General features: G+C 43.0%; 2 protein-coding genes across 4 annotated transcripts in view; both read left to right on the forward strand.

Annotated features, from left to right (window-relative positions):
- The first annotated feature begins 11 nt into the window (after positions 1–11).
- On the forward strand, positions 12–19,959 carry rbm27 (RNA binding motif protein 27). 3 transcript variants are annotated; one of them, XM_086225877.1, is made up of 21 exons: positions 12–327; positions 1,492–1,610; positions 2,888–3,015; positions 3,184–3,263; positions 3,683–3,894; positions 4,207–4,512; positions 5,046–5,273; positions 6,623–6,805; positions 7,703–7,849; positions 7,935–8,088; positions 8,577–8,730; positions 9,999–10,229; positions 11,017–11,148; positions 11,749–11,874; positions 12,072–12,146; positions 12,363–12,491; positions 12,749–12,853; positions 16,029–16,256; positions 16,395–16,478; positions 16,580–16,699; positions 17,297–19,959. In XM_086225877.1, the coding sequence occupies exons 1-21, from the start codon at positions 269–271 to the stop codon at positions 17,396–17,398; spliced, it is 3,102 nt and encodes a 1,033-aa protein (XP_086082003.1). In that variant the 5' UTR covers positions 12–268; the 3' UTR covers positions 17,399–19,959. The 3 variants fall into 3 exon arrangements, with proteins under 3 accessions (XP_086082003.1, XP_086082004.1, XP_086082002.1); XM_086225876.1 differs by having other exon boundaries at positions 15–327; positions 12,363–12,539; positions 17,297–19,957; XM_086225878.1 differs by lacking the exon at positions 6,623–6,805 and having other exon boundaries at positions 14–327; positions 12,363–12,539; positions 17,297–19,958.
- Positions 19,960–24,146: 4,187 nt separating this feature from the next.
- The window catches only part of pou4f3 (POU class 4 homeobox 3), a 2,430-nt gene continuing 1,345 nt past the window's right edge, over positions 24,147–25,231 (forward strand). Inside the window, exons 1-2 of the mRNA XM_086226107.1 lie at positions 24,147–24,360; positions 24,773–25,231. The exon at positions 24,773–25,231 is cut by the window's right edge and continues 1,345 nt beyond it. Of these exons, the coding sequence (XP_086082233.1) occupies positions 24,241–24,360; positions 24,773–25,231 (579 nt within the window). The 5' untranslated portion in view covers positions 24,147–24,240. The remainder of the gene's footprint in view (positions 24,361–24,772) is intronic.

The raw sequence follows: 25,231 nt of genomic DNA on the forward strand, positions 1-25,231 counted from the left end.
TTTATGTCTCTAGTTCCAAACCTGCGTGGCACCTTTTGGTAATATAATTGTGTATTATATTTGAATTAATGGTACGGCATGTATAGCGTCCGTTCGTGTGGCCTGCGTTACGACAATTTGACTTCTGTTGCCATGCCGTAAATCACTTTGTCTGACCTGCCAGTGAAGAGAGACAGTAGGCCTTTAAGCTTATAAATTTATAGACGATGAAAGCAGGTTCATCAAAGCGCACTTTCATTTTATAGACCGTATTCAAGTCTTTCGCACGATGATCATAGAGAATGTGGAAGCCTTGAAGTCGTGGCTGGCAAAACTCTTGGAGCCGATGTGAGTGTTGAATTGAAATGACATTTAGCTAGCATGATACGTAGCTGCGTTAGCTAGCCAGTGTGTTAGCAAGGCATCAATGGGGGCTTGCTAGAATCGGATGGTAAATTCTTGCACGAGTTAGCAAACCACCATGGCCGCTCGCTGGCCTTTCGTGGCAAAAACAGACAGTGTGGTTATTCATCAATGAAATGTGTCGTGGGTTGCTTGTTTTTCGGGTGTTTCAGGCGATCTGTTACCGTCAATAAGACACGTAACTTCGTTGGCTCACGATTATTTAATGTTAACTTCATCAAAGATTTGTTGCCTGCTATCAAGCTGCAGTAGATAAGTTAGCCCAACTTGCAATACTGTGTTTTAATTGAAATTACAGTTGAATGTTTTGAAATATAGCTAAATTATAAGGTTTTTTCACAAAGTAAAACTTGCAAATAACCACAAATTGTTTAGACTAAATATAGGAACCCGCTACATAAGTTACCATGGTTAACTAATATGTCTGGCTTGATCTCTGTCATAATGTATACTTCTTAAAGTGTCCATTATAATAGCCAAAGCGTAAAGAATGAGCTGACCCTCCTGCTTTCTTTTAAGAGCGTGGAAATTACTTGTATAATGTATCTGGTTGAATATTAATTAGCTTGAACTTTGCAAAGAGAATTCTACCTGACTTTCGTTTCGTAACACTTAGATATACATTTATCTCCCATCGACAAGAACTCATTTAAGAAAGACCCATTTATAATAGTTGTCTTTATTGAAGAGGTTAGTTTGATTACAGTGGGTTCTATATCAGGTTTGTTATCTAGCATTAACACTATTTTCCTATACAGTTGTTTAAATGTGTTTGTGTAATCACTGAAAGCAAAGTTGAAAATATTCGAGGAGTTTCCTTTGATTTTGTTTCAAATTTAGAAAATTATCTCTTTAATTTTTGTTGTTGTTATTATGTCCTGCCCTGCAGGTATTGATATTATCTGACACTGACTGATTGGCTCTGTCTTGATGAATATGTAATGCCTTATCAGTGACATCACATCTCACCAACATATTCATGTTCAATAGACATTTGGATGTTATTTCTTTTTCAGTCTCTATTTCCAGTCTTTCTTTTGTTTTTCGAGTGGTAGCTTGACTTTATGATACACCTATCTTGATTTGCAGATGTGATGCAGATCCATCAGCATTAGCCAACTATGTTGTGGCTCTTGTGAAGAAGGACAAACCGGAGAAGGAGCTAAAAGCACTCTGTGCTGACCAGCTTGACGTCTTCTTACAAAAAGGTACCAGCACCATACAAAGCTTCCCTGCCATTTTTTACTCTGCATGTATTTTCTCCTATTTGTTTCTTGTCCTTTTTCCTTGGGCATGAAATGTACCATGCAAACAAATGTGCCCTACCTTACCAGTCATGCAGTTGTGCTGCTGACCTTGGTGGTCAAGAAAGTTTTCCATCATGTAGAAAGCTGGGAAAAAAAGCATACAGTTTAATCATCATCTCACGTAAAATGGAGTTTTACACCAATGTCATGGATCCTCTTGTAACCTCAACCAGCAGCATTGTGGGTCCAAAAGTGGACTGATGAAAATAGAGGCCATATTTAGGAGGAACTGGGTTAGAAAAACACTTTTTTTTCCTCCTTATACCAGCAGATCCACTCATAAATATTAGATAATTACATGGCATATTAGATAACTGATCAAGTGAAGTGAGCTGATGGTGTTGATCTTCACCTCTCCACCTGCTTTGCTTCTCAAGTGTTCTATGTAGTTTTCATTCTATGAACAGATGCTATAATAATAATAATAATTTATCAGTGGTTTGATTAGCAAAATAAACAGAATTTAATTAGCAGTGTCTTTTTAAAATCATTTAAACTCCAATGATCCACTTATAAAGACATTCAACCGCACCGTTTACCACTGGTGGTGGGTCCTTAGTATGGCTACCAGCAAGTAAGTTGCTCTATTTATAAAGCAGCTTTCCTCCTCAACAGCACTCAAAGTGCTCTCTAAATGTTGCCTCATTCACTCACACACTCGTGCACTGTTAGTGGAGGTCACCATACAAGATGCCAACGTGCTCATCTGACTATAATGATTAATGATTTACAGCATTATATTCACAGGCCTGTGATTGGTCGTCATCAATAAATTATTACCAGTATTGAGATGACTCTGAGTCCGAGTGAAGTTATAGATTTTTCCCTGACATTTTCATGTTTCTAAACAAATGCACAATGAATGGAACTTATGAGAAATTCAGCTTTGATCAGGTCATTTGTGGTCCAATACACTGGTTCAGATTCCCTTTATACTTTCAAATTCAGTTCCTGTTTTTACATTTTTATCAGCGAGTGTTCCTTTCATCACTGCGCTCTTTGTGTGTTCATTCAGTTCTTTGTCCAGATTTAGTGCAGCTGGAAGCAGAGAAATATTTAGGGCTGTCTGATCCATGCATATCGTGCCTGAGGTCTAGTTTTCCATTTGAGGGAGAATCAACATTGTGCATAATTCTGTCTTCAGATACAGTATTTCATAGTTAATTTTGCCATTTCAGAGACCGTAGGATTTGTGGATAAGCTTTTTGAATGTCTGACAACAAAGAACTACCTGGGGAATCCTGTCGCTAAGGAAGTTCCTAAAGAGGAGGTCAACCCACCTGCAGTCAAATCTGATGTTGTAGAGGTAAGGTGACAAATATATGAGCTTTCTTTGGGCTCAGAGCACTTTGTCTGGTATCTTGATTGTTTCCGAATTGCGTTCTGTTTTTCCAAACATGAAATAAGAGGGACTTATAATGTTGTTAAGGGTTTTTTTTGTTTTGTTTTGTTGTTTTTTTTAATCCCCCCCAAGGCTGAAACTCCAGAGGAGGAGAGAGAAAACAGGCGGAGGAGAAGTCCTCTGAGGAATCGCTCTGACTTCAATGAGTCCAGGTATGGCTGTGGCTCGAGGGATATGTTTCACCTCAGTTTAATGACCACAGACTATTCTGGGATGTGACATGTATAACTTAACCCCGTCTGATATTGAAATTTAAAACACATAGAGCTTCCATCTCTCACTGCTGATGTTTATTTAAAATCAAATTGGAGCCCTGAAACCTCTTCCGTGCCCATAACACCTTTAGTTCATAAGAGATGCAGCCTTGCACTTACTTTTGTCAGAATTCAGAACAAATTCTTTAATGTTCTTTGATACGAAACCAAGTGGCTTAACTCACAGTCATACAAAAGTCACTCTCATGGCTTCATGACAGAATCATGTGTAAATGCTGCTTTGAATGCAACTGCATACATTTATGACATTTAAAACAAGTCGTAACTCATTTTCTCTCTATCTTATTGACCATCAGGAGCCGCGACGACAGGAGGCGAGATGAACGCAAGCGCCGCGATTTTGATCGACACGGTAAAAGTGTCAGTGACTCCCACCGTGAGCGTGAACGTCATGAGAGGCGCAGAGGCAGCCCACGCGGGAGGAGTTACAGTCGTAGCCGGAGTCGTAGCCGGAGTAGGAGTGGCAGCCGCGGAAAGAGCAGAGACCGAGAGCACAGGGGAGTCAGAGGTGAGAGAGACAGACCCAGGCAGAAGTTCAGTAGCTTCTCTTAGCACAACTGAACGGACAGAAGTGGTAGAAGAGGAGTTGGTCGGTGTTGCTAGAGTTTATCAGTAAGGAACAATGTGGGCAGCTTTACATGCACATCAGTGGGGATTTAACAAAACTGGATGGAATTGGCCTCTTCACCCTCAAGGTTAATCTTCATTTCTAAATGTTTGGCATGATGAGAGAAGTACCTGTTTTTCAGAATCTGTTTTTTTTCTTTGCTCTAATACTCTTGCTCCTCTGTCTTTTTTTTTTTGTGACTGTTTCCATCAGACTTCAAGTCAAAGTTTGAGGTAGAGAGGAAGGATACGGATGGCTACAACTCCTCCACCACAGCCAGCTCTCAGCAGCAACAGCACCCGCCACCTCTCCTACCCCTGCCCACCCCTCCGCACCCCTTCTCCTCCTCTGCCGGAGTCTCAGGAGCCGGAGGTGTTCCCGTAGCAACACCTGCTCACATGCCCGACAGCACGACAGACAGCTGGTCTGGTTACTATGGCACACAGAGACAAGATGGGGTCGCCAAGCCATTCAGCAATAAGAGTGGCTCTCTCAAACAGCGTTGCAGGGATTATGATGGTAAGGACTGCTTGCTTCATCTAAAATATTCCTTCTTTTATTAATCAGATGAGCCTCAATAGTCTGAGTATTAAAACTACTGTAAAAGTCATTGAATAGAAGGAGAAAGTAGAAAAGATCGGGCCACAGTTGTTTGTTTTGGCTGCTATCAACTCCGCTGCTATTTTCTCCAGGGAGTTATTGATTGCCTCGTTTAGTGTCATCACTAATGACCACTGTTTAGCACTCCAGAGCTTCTCCCCAGCGAACGGCAGGATAGCAATCTCCACAGAGCTGCATGAGAGGTTAAAGTTACTCTCTGTCCCCGAGGCTCACTGCTATCTGTCACAGTGCTCAGCCACGAGGGACCTACTTCCTTAATGAGGCTGTAGGGTAAAGACATGCACTCTAGCTTCGTAGAACCTGAGCAGTAGATTTCCTCTCTTTCATTTATTCTCATCCTTCATCGTTATCCGGACCACCAAAGGGCTGGATCCCTCTAGAACTGAGCTCAGAAATGCAGCCTCAAAATGCAACTTTTCTTTCTTTCACAGAAAAGGGTTTTTGCGTCCGCGGTGACCTTTGTCCATTTGATCACGGCAACGACCCTCTCATCGTGGATGATGTCAATCTACCGAACATGATTCCCTTCCCGCCTCCACCTGTTATGCCTCCTGCTGGTCTGCCCATGCCCCCCATGACTGAGCCCCCTCCCTCCCTCAGGATACCACCAATGCCACCTTATGGCCAACCGCCACCACCCGGTGTCTTCCCCTTGACCAGTAAGTAGTTCCGCCACACTGCATCATACACAGCAGCGTTGCCAAACCACCAGTAAAGTTTCCAGCAGAAGAAAACAATAATTATCCTCATTTTAAGCATTTGTTTAGATTGTTGAGACAGATTTTGTCTCCTTGCTGATTTCCTGATATGTTCATGGTAGGTAATGGTCGGAAAATAGCATTCTGTTCCCGTTACGTGTATTTATGAAGCGCAGAGGAACCACGACATGTGCAGTTACCGCTGCAATCCTCTCTTCGCTATTATGCACAATTATGTTCTAGATGCACCTTTCAAAAAGAAGCCTTCATATTAGAGGCTCAACACAGTGAGGTTTGTGAAACAGTGGCAAATCTGGAGTGAGAAGTTAAAAAAGCTCCTCCTCTCAAAGAATTTCAATCGACTTCTGACAGACATTTTGAGTCTTTGACTTTCATGGGGCAGCGTTCAATGCATCTCCTGTTTTAACTCAGCAGTGGAACACAGATCAGAAATCACTCGGTCATTCAAGTGTACATGGGTTTTGATTGAAGTGAGATTGTTGTTATACTGCACATCAAGCTTTACCACACACTACGCACTGTATTCATGACTTTGAAGCGTAAAACCTTTGAAAAATGCTTGAATCAGACTGCATGCTGAGAGGTTCAAGCAGCTTTCCTCGAGGCTGCTCTGCTCTTGGCCAATGGCACATCTTGGTCCTTTCACTTCTATTATAGAGAACATTTTATATTTGAACTGTTTACGTCTGTTTTCTTGGGGGGGGGGGGTTGTTTTGTTTTGTCTTTTGGTCTATATTATGTATTTCACACAGGATCTAGACAAGTGAATTGATCTAAAGTTAAAATCCAAGACAGAAATACTTGATGTAGCTTAAAGGGCTGCAGGTCAGATATCTGATTGCACTCATTTTTCAGATGTGTATCGGTAGATGAAGTTATTCCTCAGTGAATATCTTATCCGGCATGAATAACCCTTAATAATTTTTTAAACACTCATTACCAGTAAAGGCAGGGCGTGAAAACACAGCAGCTGAATTCTGGTTTATCCTGCATCTGCTTTCACTAGACATTGATGTGCAATACCACTGAACAGTTCAGTGTACAGTTGAATAAACAAGGCAAAGATCCTCAGCTGCCTGTTTCGTCTTCATTTTTTTCTCTATTAATATACAATTTCGAATACTATTTATTGTGTGGTTGAAGCTTTGTATTGAATGTTCCACTTCCTGCCGCCATGATTGTAGTATTGTGAGAGCCTGCGAGGCATGAATGAACAGCTGAGCCGTAGCTCTAGAGTAACAGACTCCCTGTCAAACCTGCGACATACCTGAGGCTTGTGTCTCCCTCAGGACCTCCACTGATAGCTACCAGTGGAATCGATACCCCCAACCACCAATCGGCAATCACTTCTTCTCCTCCTATTGGACCGCCTGGCGTGGGGCTGCCACCTACTCTTCCTCCTCCTCCTCCTCCGCCACCTCCTCCTTCCTCGTCATCCGTGTCACTTCGTCCCCAATATGTCCAGTCTGAATGTAAGCAGCAATGCTTCTCCTATTCAGATTGAGACTGTTTATTTGGAGGTGTCATGCTGAGGCTTTTCATTTGCATTTGACTCCCCCCCATTTATTTTTTGTTTGTTTGCTTGCTTGTTACGGTGCTCATTTTTGATGATTAAATTTACCTTTGTGTTCAGTTGATTCAAGTAGATGGAAACTTTTTAAAGTACAAGTTGATTAATTGATTGATTTATTATAAAGTTTTTGTGTGTGATGTGTGTCCTTCACATGCAGTTGTTTTTCAGGCTGCAATAACCAGTTTTGACCACAGGGCAGCAGTGTTTATTAACCTTAAAGAGACAGGAGCTCTGAGCAATTAGCATCAACTCTGCTGAGTCTTATTGTGTTGAGTGCTTTTCCCCATGTTTCTGTTCATGAATAATTCTATTTAAAAGCTAAGGCTTAGTTAAAGCAGCAGGGGGGCGAGGGGTGACGCAATGAAAAACTTAGAGGGTTTATATTTTATTTGTTTGTTTTTTGACCTTAGCTCAACCCAGTTTGCAAATACCACAATTGACTGAGGTCCCACTTTTTTATTTTGCCATCGACTTACAGTGAACTGTAGCTTATTTAACTACTGTGAATCGTCTTTTGATATTTTTTTTCTCATTTTAATTTAATTTGTGCATTTGTCAGTGTTACACATGAATTAATCTACCACTCCAGAGCTACATTTAACGCAGTCATGATTCTCTGTTTGACAAATCTTAACCACCCATATTTTATATTATCCTATTTTCTGCTACAAACTCATTCACCTTCATGAGTTAGATTTAATTAGCAATTTCCTTGAGCAATTTTTACCTTCTATGAAAATGTTTTGTTTATTTTGAAGTTTTCCACTTTTTGTTAATGTGCACTTTTACATTTTAGATAACTATGATCCAGAAGGCTATAATCCAGAATCTCCAGGACTGACGGTAGCAGGGCGTAACTCGTACCGTCAGTTCATTCCTCGTGTGCAGTCCCAGCGCTCCAACCTCATTGGCCTCACCTCCAATGAAGGACAAGGCTCCAGAGGTATTGACCTTCGTACTCACAAGCCTCCCCCAAACTAATCCAGGGGGTGGATAAATTGACAAACTTCTTCTGTTTATTCTGCCAGCTGCCAACATAGTGATCCAGACAGAGCCTGCAACAACGCCCAGCACTCCGGGAGGTAACGTGTCCCGCTTCAACACAGAGCAGGACAGCAGGAAGAGAATGTTGGGATCCGGTGCTGCTGATGGACCAGCAGCTAAAAAGCCATGGATGGAAAAGTAAGAATTCAAAGACGCACGTCTGAGAAAATCCCGCTCCAAACTATGGCTGAATGAGATGTGGCAACACAGTCACCTGAATACGTTTAGCAGTGCCTCGAGATGCCAGTTTGATCATAAGTTCTCATTCTGTGAAGAAATTTGAAGAAACTCCCTGGCCTGCTGAAATAAGATCAGACAGGGTTGCTTTGCTTTGTGCCATGGTGATTCACAGGGCAGGAGCCTATCCCTAGTCTGTCCAACAGCACAGTTGCTAGGATGCTATTCATTACAAAGCCTTCCCTGCAGTCCTTCTTTAGTGTCCAGGTGGGTGACTTGTGGCCCAGCTTGTTGGAACTTCAGTGTAAAGGCAACCATTTAAGACTCCAGCTCATCCATCTTTGCTCCATTTCTTTTCATTCTTGGTGATTTCACTCAAACTGTTGATTTTTCCCTTGATTTTTTTTTTTTTTTTAAGGAAACTTACTTTAATCTAACTTCTTGTTTAGGCCCAACTTTAACAACCAACATAAGGGCAGTTTTCCTAAGAGGAATCATTATGTGAACACCAAGCTGGAGGTGCGCAAGATCCCACGTGAGCTCAACAACATCACCAAGCTGAACGAGCACTTCAGCAAGTTCGGAACTATTGTCAACATCCAGGTAAAATGCATCATTCACCGTCGAACCCCAGCTTTTGGTGTGGCTCTGGGCAAAATTATACCTGGTAGAAGAATTGGAACCACTACATTTTGTGCAATGAATGTAGCACACCTACTCAGAATTTCAGTACACTTTATTATAGTCACATTTGTACAGCACAAAAGTCAGATTCTCTAACAACAGGTATCCTTAACCTCTTCCACTCACAGCATATTTTCAGGAAAAAAAAACGCCTTAAAAGACATACCCATAGTAAATGTGTAGTTACTACACTTTACTAAAGGTTATATGCATGTTCTTGGTGTCATTGGACATCTAGGGACTTCAGAGAATGTGTTCCAAGTGTCAGAAGTGTTGTATCTGTCATTAAGCCTGAGTAAATTGGAATAAACCAGAGGAAAAATTTCGTTTTTTTACTCTTGCCAAAATATTTTATTTTTTTGACAGAGGAAAACACTATGCCAGCAATGATTTCATGCACCCAGACACCACTGATTAGCTTCATCCACTCCTTGACCACAAATTTATTTTAAGTTGGTAGAATTTGGGATAGCAGTGAAGCCTACATCAAGGATTTTGTAAGGATACACCCTGGCGAGAACTCAGTTTTCAAATTGTGCCAAAGGGATTATTTTCTACCTCTGATGAAAACTGGCTCCAAATTACAATAAATTTTAATTTTAGTTGTCTACTACGAACTATTGGAGCTTTTGGCTTTTGTTCAGCGGTCTGCCTTTGTCTGTGGGGCGCTGCGTGTAAAAGACGACGAGAGCGCATAGTTTGCACAGGTTTTATGCTCAAAGTTTTACGTAGCTGGGATTTGTAGTTCTTGGAATGGTAGGTTTCGATCGATTCAGTAGCTTCTCCCCTTTCCAAAGACTACAAACGCTGCCGTAAAGATGTCGACGCGACACTATTCAACTTTGATTCCGCAGTGGTTGAAAAATTTAAATGTCCAGATTTCATACCAAAACAGATTAAAATCACCAGAAAAGGGTAACATTTGCACTAAAACAGACACCCGACCCTGTTTTGTGAGCATTAGAGTTCAAACTTTGATCGAGAATTGAAAGTAAACATTGCCGTGAAATTTCGGTACATTTTTACAGCGCCCAATTACATCCAGCGTTTTTCAGCCCAGCGGCGGGAACACAATGAACAAATGTTTATTTGTCTTTAAAAATTAATTGTGCATGAGGTTACACACTGAAGAAGAACTTGGCACATGCACACACTCACCAAACCATCACACGCCACTCTCCCTCTAGGTGGTGTTTGGCGGAGACCCAGAGGCAGCGTTGATCCAGTACACAAAGAATGAAGAAGCCAGACAAGCCATATCCAGCACCGAGGCTGTCCTCAACAATCGCTTCATCCGCGTGTACTGGCACCGGGAGTCAGGCACAAACACCCCAGGGCTCCAGCAGCAGGAGCAGAGCTCTGGGAGTCAGGTGCCTGGGTCAGCTCCCAGCCCGGGGCTGCAACACAGCGTGCATAAAGTAAGTAATGTTGACGTCATTCTCTCTTTTCATCTTTGACACCTTGTGTACACGAGAGGCGTTGCACAAGCAGGATGTCACCAAACAAGTTTTAGGGTGTCATTCTCCTCTTCTCCTATTTGCCTGTTATCCTGTCCAAAGTCCCAGCGCAAGAAACAACAACAACCACCATCAAAACTGAATTATGGAGGTCAAATCAAAGCGAGTTGTTACAAATATTTTATTTTTGCTCCCTCCAGTGATTGTTTTATTTTTATGGTTGTTTATTTTTTTTATTCAGTAAAGGTATCAGTCTGCATTTTCTTTTTTTTTGTTGTTTTTGTTTGTTCGTCTGTGTATTTTGTTTTGTTTTAACCACGTGCGAGTATTCCATCATATCAAGTTCTTCCCCGACGCTACTTATGCAGAGGCACTGTTGCTCCTCTTTGCGTAGTGACGCCCAAGACAGTCGTGATCGGGTTCTTAATCCCAAAGCGGCCCTGTGGAGATACATCTGCCTCGTAGCAGCTTCTGGCGTGTATGTCCCTGTTGTTTCAGTGCTTTGATCTTCAAACTCACAGTTCGCTGTAGTCGTATGCAGTGAAAGGAAGATGTACATATAAACTGTACATGCTTTGTGCTGCAGTCAAGCGCTTGAGTCTGAAGGTTACACAAGCCATCAAGTGTATCGATCCATCAGAAGCATGTGAGACAGATGTAACGCCTTCTGCGTACACACTAGTCTTACAGATTCTGAAACCGTACGTTTGATTGATGTTTTTTTTCCTCCCCTAACTTTTATTTGCAGGGGATCAAGCAGCACAACGCAGCTGCTTACGTGTTGAACAAGACTGTACCCAAGCACCGCCTACCAGCAGCAGTTGGGGCTACAGCAACAAACAAGCCAGACAACCTGAACCAAAACACAGACGCTGTTACTGTATGTCTTTGTTTCTATGCATGTGTGCGTTTGTGCCAGATGATACCAAATCTGGATGTAGCGTTGTCGTGTAAATTATACTTTCTGTTTCGCCTGACATGGAGACTTTATCTTTTCGGGTTGTCTGTCCCATTTTGTAAAAAAACACTCACTTGGACTCAGGGATGAACTGGTTATAGTTTAGTAGTCAACATTTAGGCCTCTGTGGATTCAGAAAACACATTTGTGGCCTTGGAAATGCGATATCTCATGAGCACCTTGGAAGAAAACTTTGATTTTGGGAAAAAAAACACTTGAAACTTTTGAATTAAGTTCAGCAGCACAACATGTAGTTTATCACGGTCAGTGAGGCTATAATTTTAATTTAAAAAATTGTCCAAATTACTCTGGAAAATTTTCCAGAATTGTAGTTTGAATTGATGCACCACCAAAAAAAATGTTTTACGCATTCAGAGATGTGACGTTTTTGTTTTTTTGGTTTGTTTTAAAGGATGGTGTGTAAGAGTGAATTCTGTCTTGTTTCCATGTTTGCAAGCTGTCGTCGAGCTCATCTGATGACCCAAATGTGTTGCTCACTCTCCATCTCTCTGTGGCACTTAGGTGGCGCCTGCACTGACAAACACCCAGAAGGGCCCCTACACTTCCACAGCGCTTAAGTCATCCTCAAAGAGCCTTGGGAAAACAGGAAAAGCACTAGAAGCACAGGAAGTCCTCAAGAAGAAACAGGCATGTTTCTCAATTTTTTAATACGCATTATGAGTTTTACAAGGACGGCAGAGCTGGAATTTGCCTTTTGTATCTCTGAGGGGCACCGGTGAGATATGTGCCGTGTAAGGCTCTTGGAAATAAAATGTCTACAAATAACATGATGAAAACATGAAATAACCAAAATGTGTTCTGTTTGTCACTTTTTTTCATTACAGGAGGCATTGAAGCTCCAGCATGACATGAGAAAAAAGAAGCAAGAAATGTTGAAGACACAGATCGAGTGTCAGAAGGTAAGACTGTCCTCTGCTCCCATGACTTTGACATTCTTCTCCTCACCTGTCCTCTTTACCTGTGTCCATGCCTTCTCTCTCTCTCTCTGTGTCTGTCTCTCTCTCTCTCTCTGTCTCTGTCTCTCTCTCTGTCTCACTGTCTCTGTCTCTCTCTCCCTCCCTCTCCCTCTGTCTCTCCCTCTCCCTCCCTCACATTGCTTGTCCATCTTCTTTCAGGCTTTGATAAACCGTCTGGAGAAGAACCGAGGAATGAAACCTGAGGAAAGGGCCAACATAATGAAGACTCTGAAGGAGCTGACTGAAAAGATCGCCCAGCTGCAGAATGAAATGAATCCTGCCTCTCAGGTCTCCAGTGCCAAACCCAACAATAACCAGAGCAAGACCAAGACAGATGTACGTTTAGGCCCCTTTTAGCTGGGAAAATGACTGACTTTATCATTTTTTTTACTCCCCACATTTGAACACACCAAATACACTCTACTAGTTCACCTTTTCATTGACTGATCTTGTTAGACAAGGAATTGCACATTTGTGTAAAGCTCCCACTCCTGTAAGTTGATGGCATGACGTCAACTTCTCTATTCACGTGTTATTTGACCCAGGCCCAGAAGGAGCTGCTGGATGCTGAGCTGGACTTTCACAAGAAGATGAGTTCTGGAGAGGACACCACAGACCTCAAAAGAAAACTGGGGCAGCTACAGGTGGAGGTAATACACACACACACACACACACACATAGTGGTAGCATCTTGCATTATCAGCAGCTCAATCTGAGGAAGTGATACCAGGAAATGCTGTCAGAAGACAACAGCAGATGAGAGAGGAGATCTGATCTGAACTTGAATTAAATCACATCTGTGGCCCGATGCTGTTTCTCACCGTTGTTGTGAGCATTTATGCTGACTCACAGAAAGCTGATCCATTTGGAGTTGCAGCGAATAAATGTTGAAAAATGAAAAAGTGTTAATCAGTTCCCTGAAGGGGCTAATAAAGCGTAAATGAATAGAGCCATCATCACAAATCATTGTTCAACTTTAGTTATGAATCTTTTATTAAGTACGAAAACTAAAGGCATGGAATCACAAGATCTGCCTACCAAGACCACAGCACCCTGCCGTGTGTGTGTGTGTGTGTGTGTGTGTGTGTGTGTGTGTGTGTGTGTGTGTGTTTGTGTGTTTTCTCCCCTCTATCCCTGTAGGTCTTAAATTAGCTAGTCGTCAAAAATACATAGCCCCCACCCATCCATCCCACCCCAAACCTGCTTTCGCACATTAAACCGCAGCCACTTAAGCAAGCCCAGAGGATCAGCCGCTAACGAAGGGCGAATCAGACACAGGTCTTACACTGATGGAGCCCCATCTCATGAAATTTTGAGGCGTAGTTCCTTGTAATGAAATCAAAGGATGACGGTTGGGGGGGGGGGTGTTAAGAGGAAGAGTGAGTGGTTGTGGGCTTCTGGAGTGATTACGATTAGGCGGCACACCTCCGTCCCTTTCTAAAGTAGACAAGACATGAGAGTGTAATTGGTGTTTTAACCGTGAAGTTTTACTAGTACCCTCTAGTTTGATAATGATTTTTAATCTTTCCATTTGCAGTATTTCTTTAAATAAAAGCATTCGTTGATTGAAAAGTGTCACGGGAGACCAAAAACTGTCTTGAAAATCAGCCGATATTCACCTTTTCACAGATGTATCACTGTCAGCTTCTATGTTGTGATGTGGGCCAATGTGGAAAGTTAACGGGTTGATATTTAATATTTGAAATTTTACAGTATAATATGGCAACATTTAAATCGAGCAGTGTTCCATTTGTCGGTTGCATGAATGTTTGTGGAGTCCCTTTTAATTTCAGTACAAACACTGAAAGAGAAATTTGTTTCGATGATAAACGGAACTAAGATGTTGGAGTTGAGCTATCAACGAACTAAAATGTTGCTATGGTTATTTGGCCCATGTGTTTGCAGTGTCACAAGAACAGGCCAGGCAGCGAGTACAGCCATGAGTCTGCTTGTGGAAATATACAGTAGTTTTGCTGTTGATATTTCATGTGCAGTACGTTTTTGTTTAAAGTGCTTGTCATCTACATTGGGTTGTAGATTTTGGGTTACAACAGTTTCTTAGACGGGTATTAGATAGAACTCCTTCTTAGACGTGTGTTTGATAGAGCAGTTTCTTAGATGGGTGTTAGAACAGTTCCTTAGACGGGAGTTTGATAGAGCAGTTTCTTAGACGGGTGTTTGATAGAGTAGTTTCATAGACGGGTGTTAGAACAGTTCCTTAGACGGGTGTTTGATAGAGCAGTTTCTTAGATGGGTGTTAGAACAGTTCCTTAGACGGGAGTTTGATAGAGCAGTTTCTTAGACGGGTGTTTGATAGAGTAGTTTCATAGACGGGTGTTAGAACAGTTCCTTAGACGGGTGTTTGATAGAGCAGTTTCTTAGATGGGTGTTAGAACAGTTCCTTAGACGGGAGTTTGATAGAGCAGTTTCTTAGACGGGTGTTTGATAGAGTAGTTTCATAGACGGGTGTTAGAACAGTTCCTTAGACGGGTGTTTGATAGAGCAGTTTCTTAGATGGGTGTTTGATAGAGCAGTTTCTTAGACGGGTGTTAGAACAGTTCCTTAGACGGGTGTTAGAACAGTTCCTTAGATGGGTGTTTGATAGAGCAGTTTCTTAGACGGGTGTTTGATAGAGTAGTTTCATAGACGGGTGTTAGAACAGTTCCTTAGACGGGTGTTTGATAGAGCAGTTTCTTAGATGGGTGTTAGAACAGTTCCTTAGACGGGAGTTTGATAGAGCAGTTTCTTAGACGGGTGTTTGATAGAGTAGTTTCATAGACGGGTGTTAGAACAGTTCTTTAGACGGGTGTTTGATAGAGCAGTTTCTTAGATGGGTGTTAGAACAGTTCCTTAGACGTGTGTTTGATAGAGCAGTTTCTTAGACGGGTGTTTGATAGAGCAGTTTCTTAGACGGGTGTTAGAACAGTTCCTTAGACGGGTGTTAGAACAGTTCCTTAGATGGGTGTTTGATAGAGCAGTTTCTTAGACGGGTGTTTGATAGAGTAGTTTCATAGACGGGTGTTAGAACAGTTCTTTAGACGGGTGTTTGATAGAGCAGTTTCTTAGATGGGTGTTAGAACAGTTCCTTAGACGGGTGTTTGATAGAGCAGTTTCTTAGACGGGTGTTTGATAGAGCAGTTTCTTAGACGGGTGTTTGATAGAGCAGTTTCTTAGACGGGTGTTAGAACAGTTCCTTAGACGGGTGTTTGATAGAGCAGTTTCTTAGACGGGTGTTTGATTGAGCAGTTTCTTAGATGGGTGTTTGATAGAGCAGTTTCTTAGATGGGTGTTAGAACAGTTCCTTAGACGGGTGTTTGATAGAGCAGTTTCTTAGACGGGTGTTTGATAGAGCAGTTTCTTAGACGGGTGTTTGATAGAGCAGTTTCTTAGACGGGTGTTTGATAGAGCAGTTTCTTAGACGGGTGTTTGATTGAGCAGTTTCTTAGACGGGTGTTTGATTGAGCAGTTTCTTAGACGGGTGTTTGATTGAGCAGTTTCTTAGACGGGTGTTTGATTGAGCAGTTTCTTAGACGGGTGTTTGATTGAGCAGTTTCTTAGACGGGTGTTTGATAGAGCAGTTTCTTGGACGGGTGTTTGATAGAGCAGTTTCCCATCATGTTTCTCTCATATTCTAAAGTAAAGCAACAGCTGTCCGAGCCTCCGTCTGTCTTACATTTTCCACATCTGCTTCTTATGATTCTTTTAAGGCTGCCAGGTGGTGCCTATGTATTTGTGTGTGCGTGCGTGTAATTGTACATTTGTGCATTTTTTTCTAAATGTAGCAGCCAGTTGGTTTCTTCATGACAGTAAAACTTGTTCCCACAGGCGACCAGATTGGGTCTGATCCGGCCCCCACTGGGTCGTGGCCGGGGCCGAGGGAAGATGGCGCTAGAACCGGGTGTGATGCACGGCAGCCGTGGCAGAGGCCGAAGCCGGGATATGATGGCTCGTGGCGGGACAGTGAACCGTATGGTGGTGGACCATCGACCCAGAGCCATCGCTATCCTGGGGGTCACTCAGGAGGAGAAGGAAGAGCTGATGCCACACTTTGTGGTGAGAACAAGAAGCCGCTGATGAGTCGTTCATGAATAACTTTTTTTTCTAATTCTTTAAAGATTAATGAATTGTTGCACAGCAAATAAAAAGATAATTGATGAGGAAATTCACAGATATATTTTGTTTATTTTTTAGAAATTTGGTGAGATTGAGGATCTCCGCGACCAGGACGCCAACAGTGTCGTCATGACCTTTAAGACACGAAGCGAAGCTGAGAATGTGAGTCACACGAATCCTCATCAGTTAAGATTCTAAATATTACGATATTACTGGTTTCATCATTTACGATTATCCTTTTTTTTTTTTTTCTAATTTTCCAGGCAGCCAACCAGGGAGCCAAGTTCAAAGGTCGCGTGTTGCAGATTTCCTGGTACAAACCCAAGACGCCCTCCGTTACGACAGAACCAGAGGAGGAAGAAGCTAAAGATGAGGGCAACACGGTACGATCTGGCACGCGCGCGCACGCACGCACACACGCACACACACACACACACACACACTCTACAGTAAAACTTCAAGCAGGGAAACTTTTGAAAGTTTAACTTAAGCGTCTCTTCCGGCTGCTTCTAAATTTTTCACAGCAGCTCCCCGTGGAAAATTAGGGCGAGCTTCTCAGTACTAAGAGCATCGTGCTGTAATTTACAACCAGTTGTGATTTGGGCCGTTTGTTGCTCTTGTCACTGTTTTACTCATTCTGGGCTCATTTAACTGGAGAGTACCGTCCTGAACCCCTCATGACGTTAAACTGGGAGAACTCAAATGTACGTGGTGCAGTGCAGCAGTTACACTGTCAAACATTTCATTTCTTTTCTTTATTTAATCCTTTATTCATTCAGGGGAGAGTAAACTGCAAACTAAAAATTGTATTGCAGTTACTTTTGACAAATATTGCACTTTTGATACAATATCACACTCTTGATTTTAGTCAACCTTCATGTCCTCTTTGTGAGTGGAGAATATGATTTGTGGGCGGGGCATCTCATATATACACATGTGTTGTGACAGGAAAGCTAAATGTGTGTTACGTCATCCAACAGAAGGAAGGTAGCTCTTTTTTGCCTGGTGAGGAGGAGGAAGAGGAGGAGGAGGAAGATGACGATGAAGACGACGAGTATGAAAGCCGATCTTGGAGACGATGAAGGCGTTCATAACCTGCTGTCCTACAAAATCAGTGGTCATTTTTCCCCGTGTGGATAACTGAACTCACCCCCCCACCCCCCACCCCCAGTATTTTCAAACGAAGTAATTTTAGACTTATCAAAGTAAAACTGTCTTACTTTAGTTGTATATCAGGAGAGGTTTAGAGGGTCTGCAGTTTTTGTATCCCTCTACTAAACAAAATATTTAAAACATCTCACTTTTGCGGAGAAAGATACATGTTAAGTTGTTCTTATAGATGAAAACAAAAAAATCCTATGTAAGTTTCAGTGTGCTTACCAGATGATTAATATCAGTAATGCACAACATTTGTGTCTACTGTGAATAGGTATTTTTATACATACTGTATTTAAGCTCTTTTTCTCACCAGTTTTTCAAAACTCTTGTCCTCAGTTCAGGGACAGCCATTCCATCACTAATTGTACGTTCTCTGTTGCTACCAGAGAGATACTTATTTATTTTTCCACTGCATAAATTGTAACATACCCTCATTGGCACAGCATGGTATGGTTTTCCATGTATTCGATTTTTGTTTCGGCATGAGCAAGCCCAACGTGGTGAAGGATCCGTGAAAACATGCTAGTCCGTGCACGTTGACAGGCATAGATAAATCGTCCCCTGCAGGGCAGCTCCCAAAGGTGCTGATTCTTTACCGTATTAGAACCAGCGCAGGTACAGAAGGAAACCAGTGCAATAGCAAACCCAAATACATGTTTACACATTTCCCTGTCCATGCACATCAGACACAGTCTTGTAGGAAATATTCTCACAACATTTTGTTCCTCACTCGATGTCGGGTGCCACTCTGTGTGTACACAAAAGCCCAGATGGGTGCTTGACACCCTCTAAGAGTGTGTGACATTTTTCCACTTGTTTTATTCTGTCTCCTGGCAGGACAAGGATCAGCTCATCCATTTAAGAAAAACTGAGATCCATAGACAGGTGTTTGAATGTAATACTGAACAATTGATTTTAATATATACTTAATTTCTTTGCCTTACACAATCAGCGGATGGCTGAGTTTTTACAAGATTTGTGATTTACTTTTGTACATTTTGTAAATGCTTGAAAGATAAATTACTGTTGTACTTTTTTTTTTGTTGTTGTTGGGTTTTCTTTTTGGGTTTTTTTTTTTCCTGTCATTTTAATCAATGACAAGATTTTGTCAGGTAGAAAAAGGTCAAGCAAAAGTAATTAAGCGTCTCTGCTTATTCGCAGGAGTCTTGCATTTGTGTTAAAACAGTCCGTATTGTCATTTCACCAGGTTCGTCATCTAAGGAGCTGATTTCTTTTAAAGAAACGGAGCGGCTCAGAGCTGAGCAAAACGGTCACTGGAAGTCATGTGCCACCACTTTCTAGTTCATGCATCAGTGCAGATTTGCCTCGAGAACCACTCTGCTTCCTCTGTGTGCACCTTGAACAACTTTTTTTTCCCTGTTTGGCTGACTTGACTTATACTGTGCTCACATCATCAAGCTGGGAGGAATTAAAATCATTAACGTGGATACGTAATCGATGCAAAAATACATTTGACCACTCAAATTTCTCTTAAAATGAAAAAAACCTGTTTACATGCACACTGACGAAGTTGCTGATCTGCTCTTTAGTCATAATACCGGTCTGATTAAGAAGTTTTCATTTGTTGGTAGCAGTGTCACGACTTTATACAGATCTGCATGTAAATATAATCACATCAAGGTGAAAGTTGTGGCAACAAATTTGCAGAATTCCCCTGCGCATCCTTGCATCATGTGTGAGAGGGTGCAGAACTGTCGAGTTCCTCCTGCCCACAATGTTGGTAGCACTCTTGTTTGGATTGCATATCTCACTGTTGACTGAGAACTCTCAGAAGCCTCCTGCCAGTGACCTCATCCTGTTCAAACCTCCTCTCTCCCCCATCGCTGCGCCAGTTGCAGCGAGGGTCTGGTGAGTGACGGAACGCTGAAGCTGTTCTCTTTAGCGCCTTGATTTATGTTTTTCTTTCTTCCGTGAGGTCACTGGCAGTTCTAAAAGAGAAACCTAGACTGGCTAGGTTCTTGCTCGTGCAAGCGAGGATTCAGAGAAGGTCTATCCCAATTTTTGTACTCTTCTGTATGCTACTATCACACAATAGTGTAAAATGTTTATTGGATAATAGTTTTGAATTTGTTACTGTTTATATTTGCAGGATGTGGATGTATTTTCTTCATGTATTTTGTTTGTAAAAATCGATTTCTAATTTACTAGCATGTCTGCTTTTGCCAATAAAGTTAGAGGAATGGGGTGCTTGGAGAAAGATGAAAGGAAAAAAAGAAGAAAAAATTGAATTGGATATTGAAAGAAAGAGAAGAAAAAAAAAAGATTTGAGTTAAAGAAAATTGAAAAAGTTGATATTGGCAAAGGAAAAAAAATGCAAGCAAAAGCATTCCAGGAAATATTACCTTTAACCCCTGTGTGGTCTCCTTTATTCTATTGCACATTATCTGACAGAGGCGTGTGCCAGAGAAGGTACGCTGCAGGATCATGCTTCACCCCTGGTGCTGTGGGACGGGCGGCGCTCAGTGGTGCGGAGGAATACAGATTGTGTGGGAAGAAGTTGAAGCCAGAAGTAAATTAAGACGGATTTATGGAGCTAATCAGTGAGAGCATCACTCTGACTCCATCTTTGAGAGCGCAGTGCATTAAAACAAAGTAACATTACGTGATTGTGGAGGAAAGTTACGTTGGAGGGACCTTGGAATCCCTAATGCTGCATCTGTGCTTTCCCTCTGGAGAAACCAGTGAGCAGGCTCTCAGTGGCCTGACTGGAGGGGACTCGAGGTGCAGCGGTAGTCAGGTTTTTGTCCCAGTGGACGACAGCATTTAGATTAGTCAGTTATGACAGAGCAGAAAGTGAACGCGTGAAACGTTCTCAGCAACTCATTTAAACGACAAACCCCTCCTTTTGAGCTTTAGCTTTGGAATCCTCAGTAGCCAGACACGTTGCATAGCGGTCACTTTGTGCAATCAATGCTCAGTAGTCGCTGATGTATTCGGGCTGGAAGTTCTCATATTTTTATCAAGACACGAGTGTGTGTGCAAACACTTGGTGAAGAGGTGGAGGATGAGACAAACCCACAAAATATCGAAACTATTTGACTCCTAAGTGCGGTTGACCAGAACACAGCACCGTGACCTGTATGACAGAATATTCCCCTATTCTACAGCCGTCTGACTGATGCGGTGGATGATTTCAGTTTGTCACTCTCATCAGAGTGAGAGGTGTTGCCGAAGGCTAGAGTGGGTCACACTACACACACAGCGGAAGGAGGTGTAAACATTTTTACCGTTTTTCTTATCCTCACTGACACAATTTTCACGATTCACATTCTTTTTCCAGAATGTAGTTTTCTCTTTCACACAGTTTGACTTTTTTTTTAGCAAAAAGTGACATGAGAGAGCCCAGTTCACTTGTGTTATGTGATGGGACTTTTTTTTGGGGGGGGGGGAGGGAACTTATTTTACGAACTGACCATTATTCTCAGAGTCTCATGTTGCACACTATATTATTCTATTTGAGGTTCCTCTCGTCTCATTCAGGACAGACTAAGCAGTTAGCATTCCTGCAGGAACCCTAACTGCTCTCAGCTGATTCTACTGGAACTCATGATGTTGGAAAAAAAAAACGCTTGACTGTAGAACTTTCAGTTATGAGCTGGACAAATGACTAATGCTCATCTCAGCGGTGTGGCCAGCTTGTGTGAGGCCTGCTGGTATGGCTTCTGGAATAGTACGCAAACGTAGCTACGTCAATGCTAATGATAGCGGTTTTCTTTTAAAAACGATGAACTATGTTGTGACTTTCCTGTCAGATCCTTGAAATTCTCAATCCCACGGGCCTTGGCGGGGGTCCGCGCGCTCCTGTACGACTGCACCATGGGAGGCTACTTCAGGCCACATACCACAGACAAAAAGAGAAGCTGTGCTCAAGTAGTCATTCATTTTTAAAGGTGAGTTCGGTGTCAGATGAACCAGTGACTAGTTCGGCTTCAAGAGTGAGAGTGGGCGGAGGGGGCGGTGTTCTGATCAGTGCGTGAGCTTTATGTCTAGGTGCGTGTATGGGAGGTGTTTTAACACGCTCCTCCCAGCCAATCAGAAACATGATGCACGAAATACCACCAGCTCATCCACAGCCCCGAACAATTGGGTAAAATGGGGATTTTGCTGGTTCAGTTCACAAGTAAGAACCTTACATCTATCTGGGAACTTCCATTGTTCCCCTACAAGAAACAAATCAAGCTCTAATTCACCAGTTACCACTCAAGACAGTGACATGACTCTCTGTTTCATTCCAGCATCTATGACATATTAAAATATCTCTGAATAATACAGGAGCCTTTCTTACTTAAGGGAGTCATGTAAAAACACTCAGGGTTGCTGTGGCTCGCTGCAGGAACTCTCAGCTCTCTCCAGAGCAGAAGGATTCCAGGATTTCAGGCTACAGTCTTAGAAATGATGATTATTCCCCAGCATTCTCAATCCTCCATCCTCAAATCCTAGTTCCAATTTGATTTCAGTTTTGAATATTTTGCCTTTAATAATTTTACTAAACACTCTGAGTTATAAATGAAACAGGCTCTGTACAGGAGATTTAAAAAAAAAAACAGCTACGATTTTAATTTCTAATTTTGAATCGCGATATCTCAAGACCACAACTTAATCCTTGTATTCACAGTTCACTTTCTTGTGGATGACGGGTTCATGTATCTTGTCAGTTCAAGAAAACCAAAGGCTGCTCCTCCCGATTATTTTATCTCAAGAAAATGCCAGATTTAAACCGTGAACTCAAGACAGCATTTGAACAAAAAAAAAAAAAGGAAAAAAAGATAATGATAATGCAAGCATGGCTGTCCTGCCCCTGTAGGTTTGAGATTAGATTTGATGAGATATTCCACATGCTAGCCTCAATAAAGTGGTGTTACTAGCCCACATATAAGCTTTATAATTCTGATCGGTTACCACTTTCTGCCACTTCATCCTCGCTTGTGCTCACTTATCATTCAACATTGCAAGAAGTCCCTCTTTTGGTTTAAAAATCCTTGATGTGCGGCTACAAAAACAGTTTTGGTGCTCAAATTGTAAGATTTGCTCATTATAGTACTGTTAGAATTTGTATACATGTATTCCATATGTGACAGGAGATTATATATTCCTGTATTGATAAAGTTTTGACTGAATGACGGCGGGGGAGGCTGGGAGTGCTGTGACAGTCGTTGGGTCATCTGGTGGAGTGAAGCTGCAGCTGTGTGCAGCCAGATGGGGCGAAAAGAGAAGCGCCGCTGTCACATCTGGCCACCAGTACGAGTACTACTCTTCATAAAACATGTCAGATCCAATATTCAGGATATGAAAAGCACACATATGACAGATTGCAAACAATGAGCGGTGAATTATGAATGGTCCCTGCTTCCAAAAAAAAAAAAGTGTTTGTGTGAATGTGTGCGTGGAAGGAGGGAAGAGGGGTTGAGGGTGAGAAAAGGAATGTCATGCCTTATTTAGAGTAACACGCTGTTTGACAGCTTCTCGTGTGGCCATTTTCTAGGTTATAGCGAATGGACTTTTTCTTTCCCAGCAAAAAGAATTCTATTAAAGCAATAAATGGCTCATTTTACATTTCAAACCAGAGGCGATGTTACACGTCATTTTAAGAACGCTCGATTGATTTATTACCAAAAAAATCGTGTACAGAAGGGCTTCATGTCTCCATGTGCTACAGAGGATGAGATAGAAAAGTTCAAATTGAATCAAGTCTTTCAGGAAGCCGTCAGGATTTAGAAGGTTCAGCGTCTTAAATCAAAACATTTAGACGGCGATTAGGGATCTCAGACCCGCACTGATTGTCACGTGGTTATGTGATTAAATAAGATGTCTTTCCTCTTTTTGATACCCATTAGAGATGCAGGTCCTAAGTGTATAGCTTCCCAGCACGCAACAGGTTTGTTGGTGGTGGTGGTGGGGGTGGGGGGATATGTGGCTGCTTTAATCTCTGTAATGAAGTAGAACATGCCAACACGGTAATGGATGCCTTCCATCATGCTTCTAAATTATTTAGTCTGAGGAACCAGAGAGATGACCAGGAGGATCAGATAGACCCGCCGTGTCATCAGTCCTGCACAGCCCGCCTGGGTCCTCTTTCGGTGGGTCCACCTGGGTTCATGAGTCCATGTGAGAAGCCAGACCAGAGCAAAGCTCCCTCGAGTCAGCTGGTCTTGGACACACGTGTTCGATGGAATATAAAGTGCTGTTCAGCGGTCATGGAAGGGTTCAGGACCGCGGACAGCTCCACACACTGCTCCCTCTGCGGCTGCGCTGTCCGTGGTGCTGAAGGAGCCCCTGGTTCAGTTCTGGCCCTCGCCGAGCGCTCAATCTGCATGACTAACACCGATTACCTTCATTTAATCTACAATATGAAACCGAGATTGTCTGAACCTAAACGCATGAATGGGCTGCAACTCTACGCTATAAATGCTGATGAGATGATTCACTTGAACTTGCGGGAAAAAGACACTGGATCACCTGAATAGAATATTAGTCTTTTTGGTTGGGTTTATTATTCAACGCTTGCGCACAGAGGCCAACATTTTGCAACTTGTAAGTTGAGCAGAGGAGCAGGTGGGAGGAGAGGAGGGAGGCTGAAAGAGGAGGAGGAGGATGGATGGAGGGAGGGAGGGAGGAAGAGGGGTGTCGGGAGGTGCTGCCGATGTTAACAGTCTGGTGAAGGAGAGCAGAGGAGCTCTGTTGCTGTCCATAGCCCGGCTTTCATGTCAGGGGCCACACTGCTTGCGAGCTGCTTGCAGGGAGGAGGATGATGACCATGAACGGCAAGCAGCATTTCTCCGTGCACCCGGCTCTGCACGAGCCCAAGTATCCCGGCCTGCACTCAGGCTCGGAGGGCATGCGCAGAGTCTGTCTGCCCGCCCCGCAGGTACGTTCAGGTCTGGGGTGAATGGCTGTGAAGAACTGGGTGAGAGGAGGGGAAATATTACACTGGAAATGTCTGTAAAGTTGATTTGACAGGACTTTGTTCTATCCGATCTCTCTCTCTCTCTCTCTCTCTCTCTCTCTCTCTCTCTCTCTCGCTCTCTCTCTCTCTCTCCTCCGTCTCTGTGCACCCCCGTCCCCCACCCAACCACCCCCCACCCACCCACCCACCCCCTCTCATCCACATGTCTATTCAAGCAATGCTCTTGCTTTCATATTAATTTTTATGACCTGCGCTTTGAGGAAGGTTCTCTCCTCTCCTCGGCGCTGCTTGCCTTTGGAAAATGTTTTTTAGATCCTGAGAGCTGCCTGACAGAATTCCCCACTGACTCCAGTATGCGCACTCTTGCTTGCAGCTGCAGGGCAATATATTCGGAGGCTTTGATGAGAGCCTGCTGGCACGGGCAGAGGCTCTGGCGGCTGCTGACAGCATTGTCTCTCACGGAAAGAGTCACCCGTTCAAACCAGACGTGACTTATCATACCATGAGCAGTGTCCCCTGCACCTCAGCCTCCTCTTCATCCTCCACCACGTTGCCCATTTCCCACGTCCCGTCCACCATCGCCTCCCACCACCACCAACACCATCACCTCGGACAGACCCTGGAGGCCGGGGACCTTCTGGACCATCTCTCCACCAGCCTGGCTGTGACGGGGATGGGCGCTCCAGAGCCTCCCGGGATGACCACGCCGGCTCACCACCACCAGCACCCTCACCATCACCTGCAGACCATGGGGCAGCTGCACCAGGCGATGGCCACCATGGCCCACCCTCACTCTCTGTCCGTGCACGGCGGCATGGCGTGCGTCAACGAC

This window comes from Aulostomus chinensis, chromosome 15, assembly GCF_037954235.1.
Source record: "Aulostomus chinensis isolate RoL2024-O1b breed Wild chromosome 15, RoL_Achi_v1.0, whole genome shotgun sequence".
Lineage (NCBI taxonomy): Eukaryota > Metazoa > Chordata > Actinopteri > Syngnathiformes > Aulostomidae > Aulostomus > Aulostomus chinensis.

Excerpts from the sequence above, each read along its gene's own strand:
- rbm27 (XM_086225876.1), top strand. The coding sequence starts at position 269 with ATGATCATAGAGAATGTGGAAGCCTTGAAGTCGTGGCTGGCAAAACTC. Across the intron at positions 328-1,491 it reads GCAAAACTCTTGGAGCCGAT|ATGTGATGCAGATCCATCAG; the intron begins GTGAGTGTTGAA and ends CTTGATTTGCAG. Across the intron at positions 6,806-7,702 it reads CCAATATGTCCAGTCTGAAT|ATAACTATGATCCAGAAGGC; the intron begins GTAAGCAGCAAT and ends TTTACATTTTAG.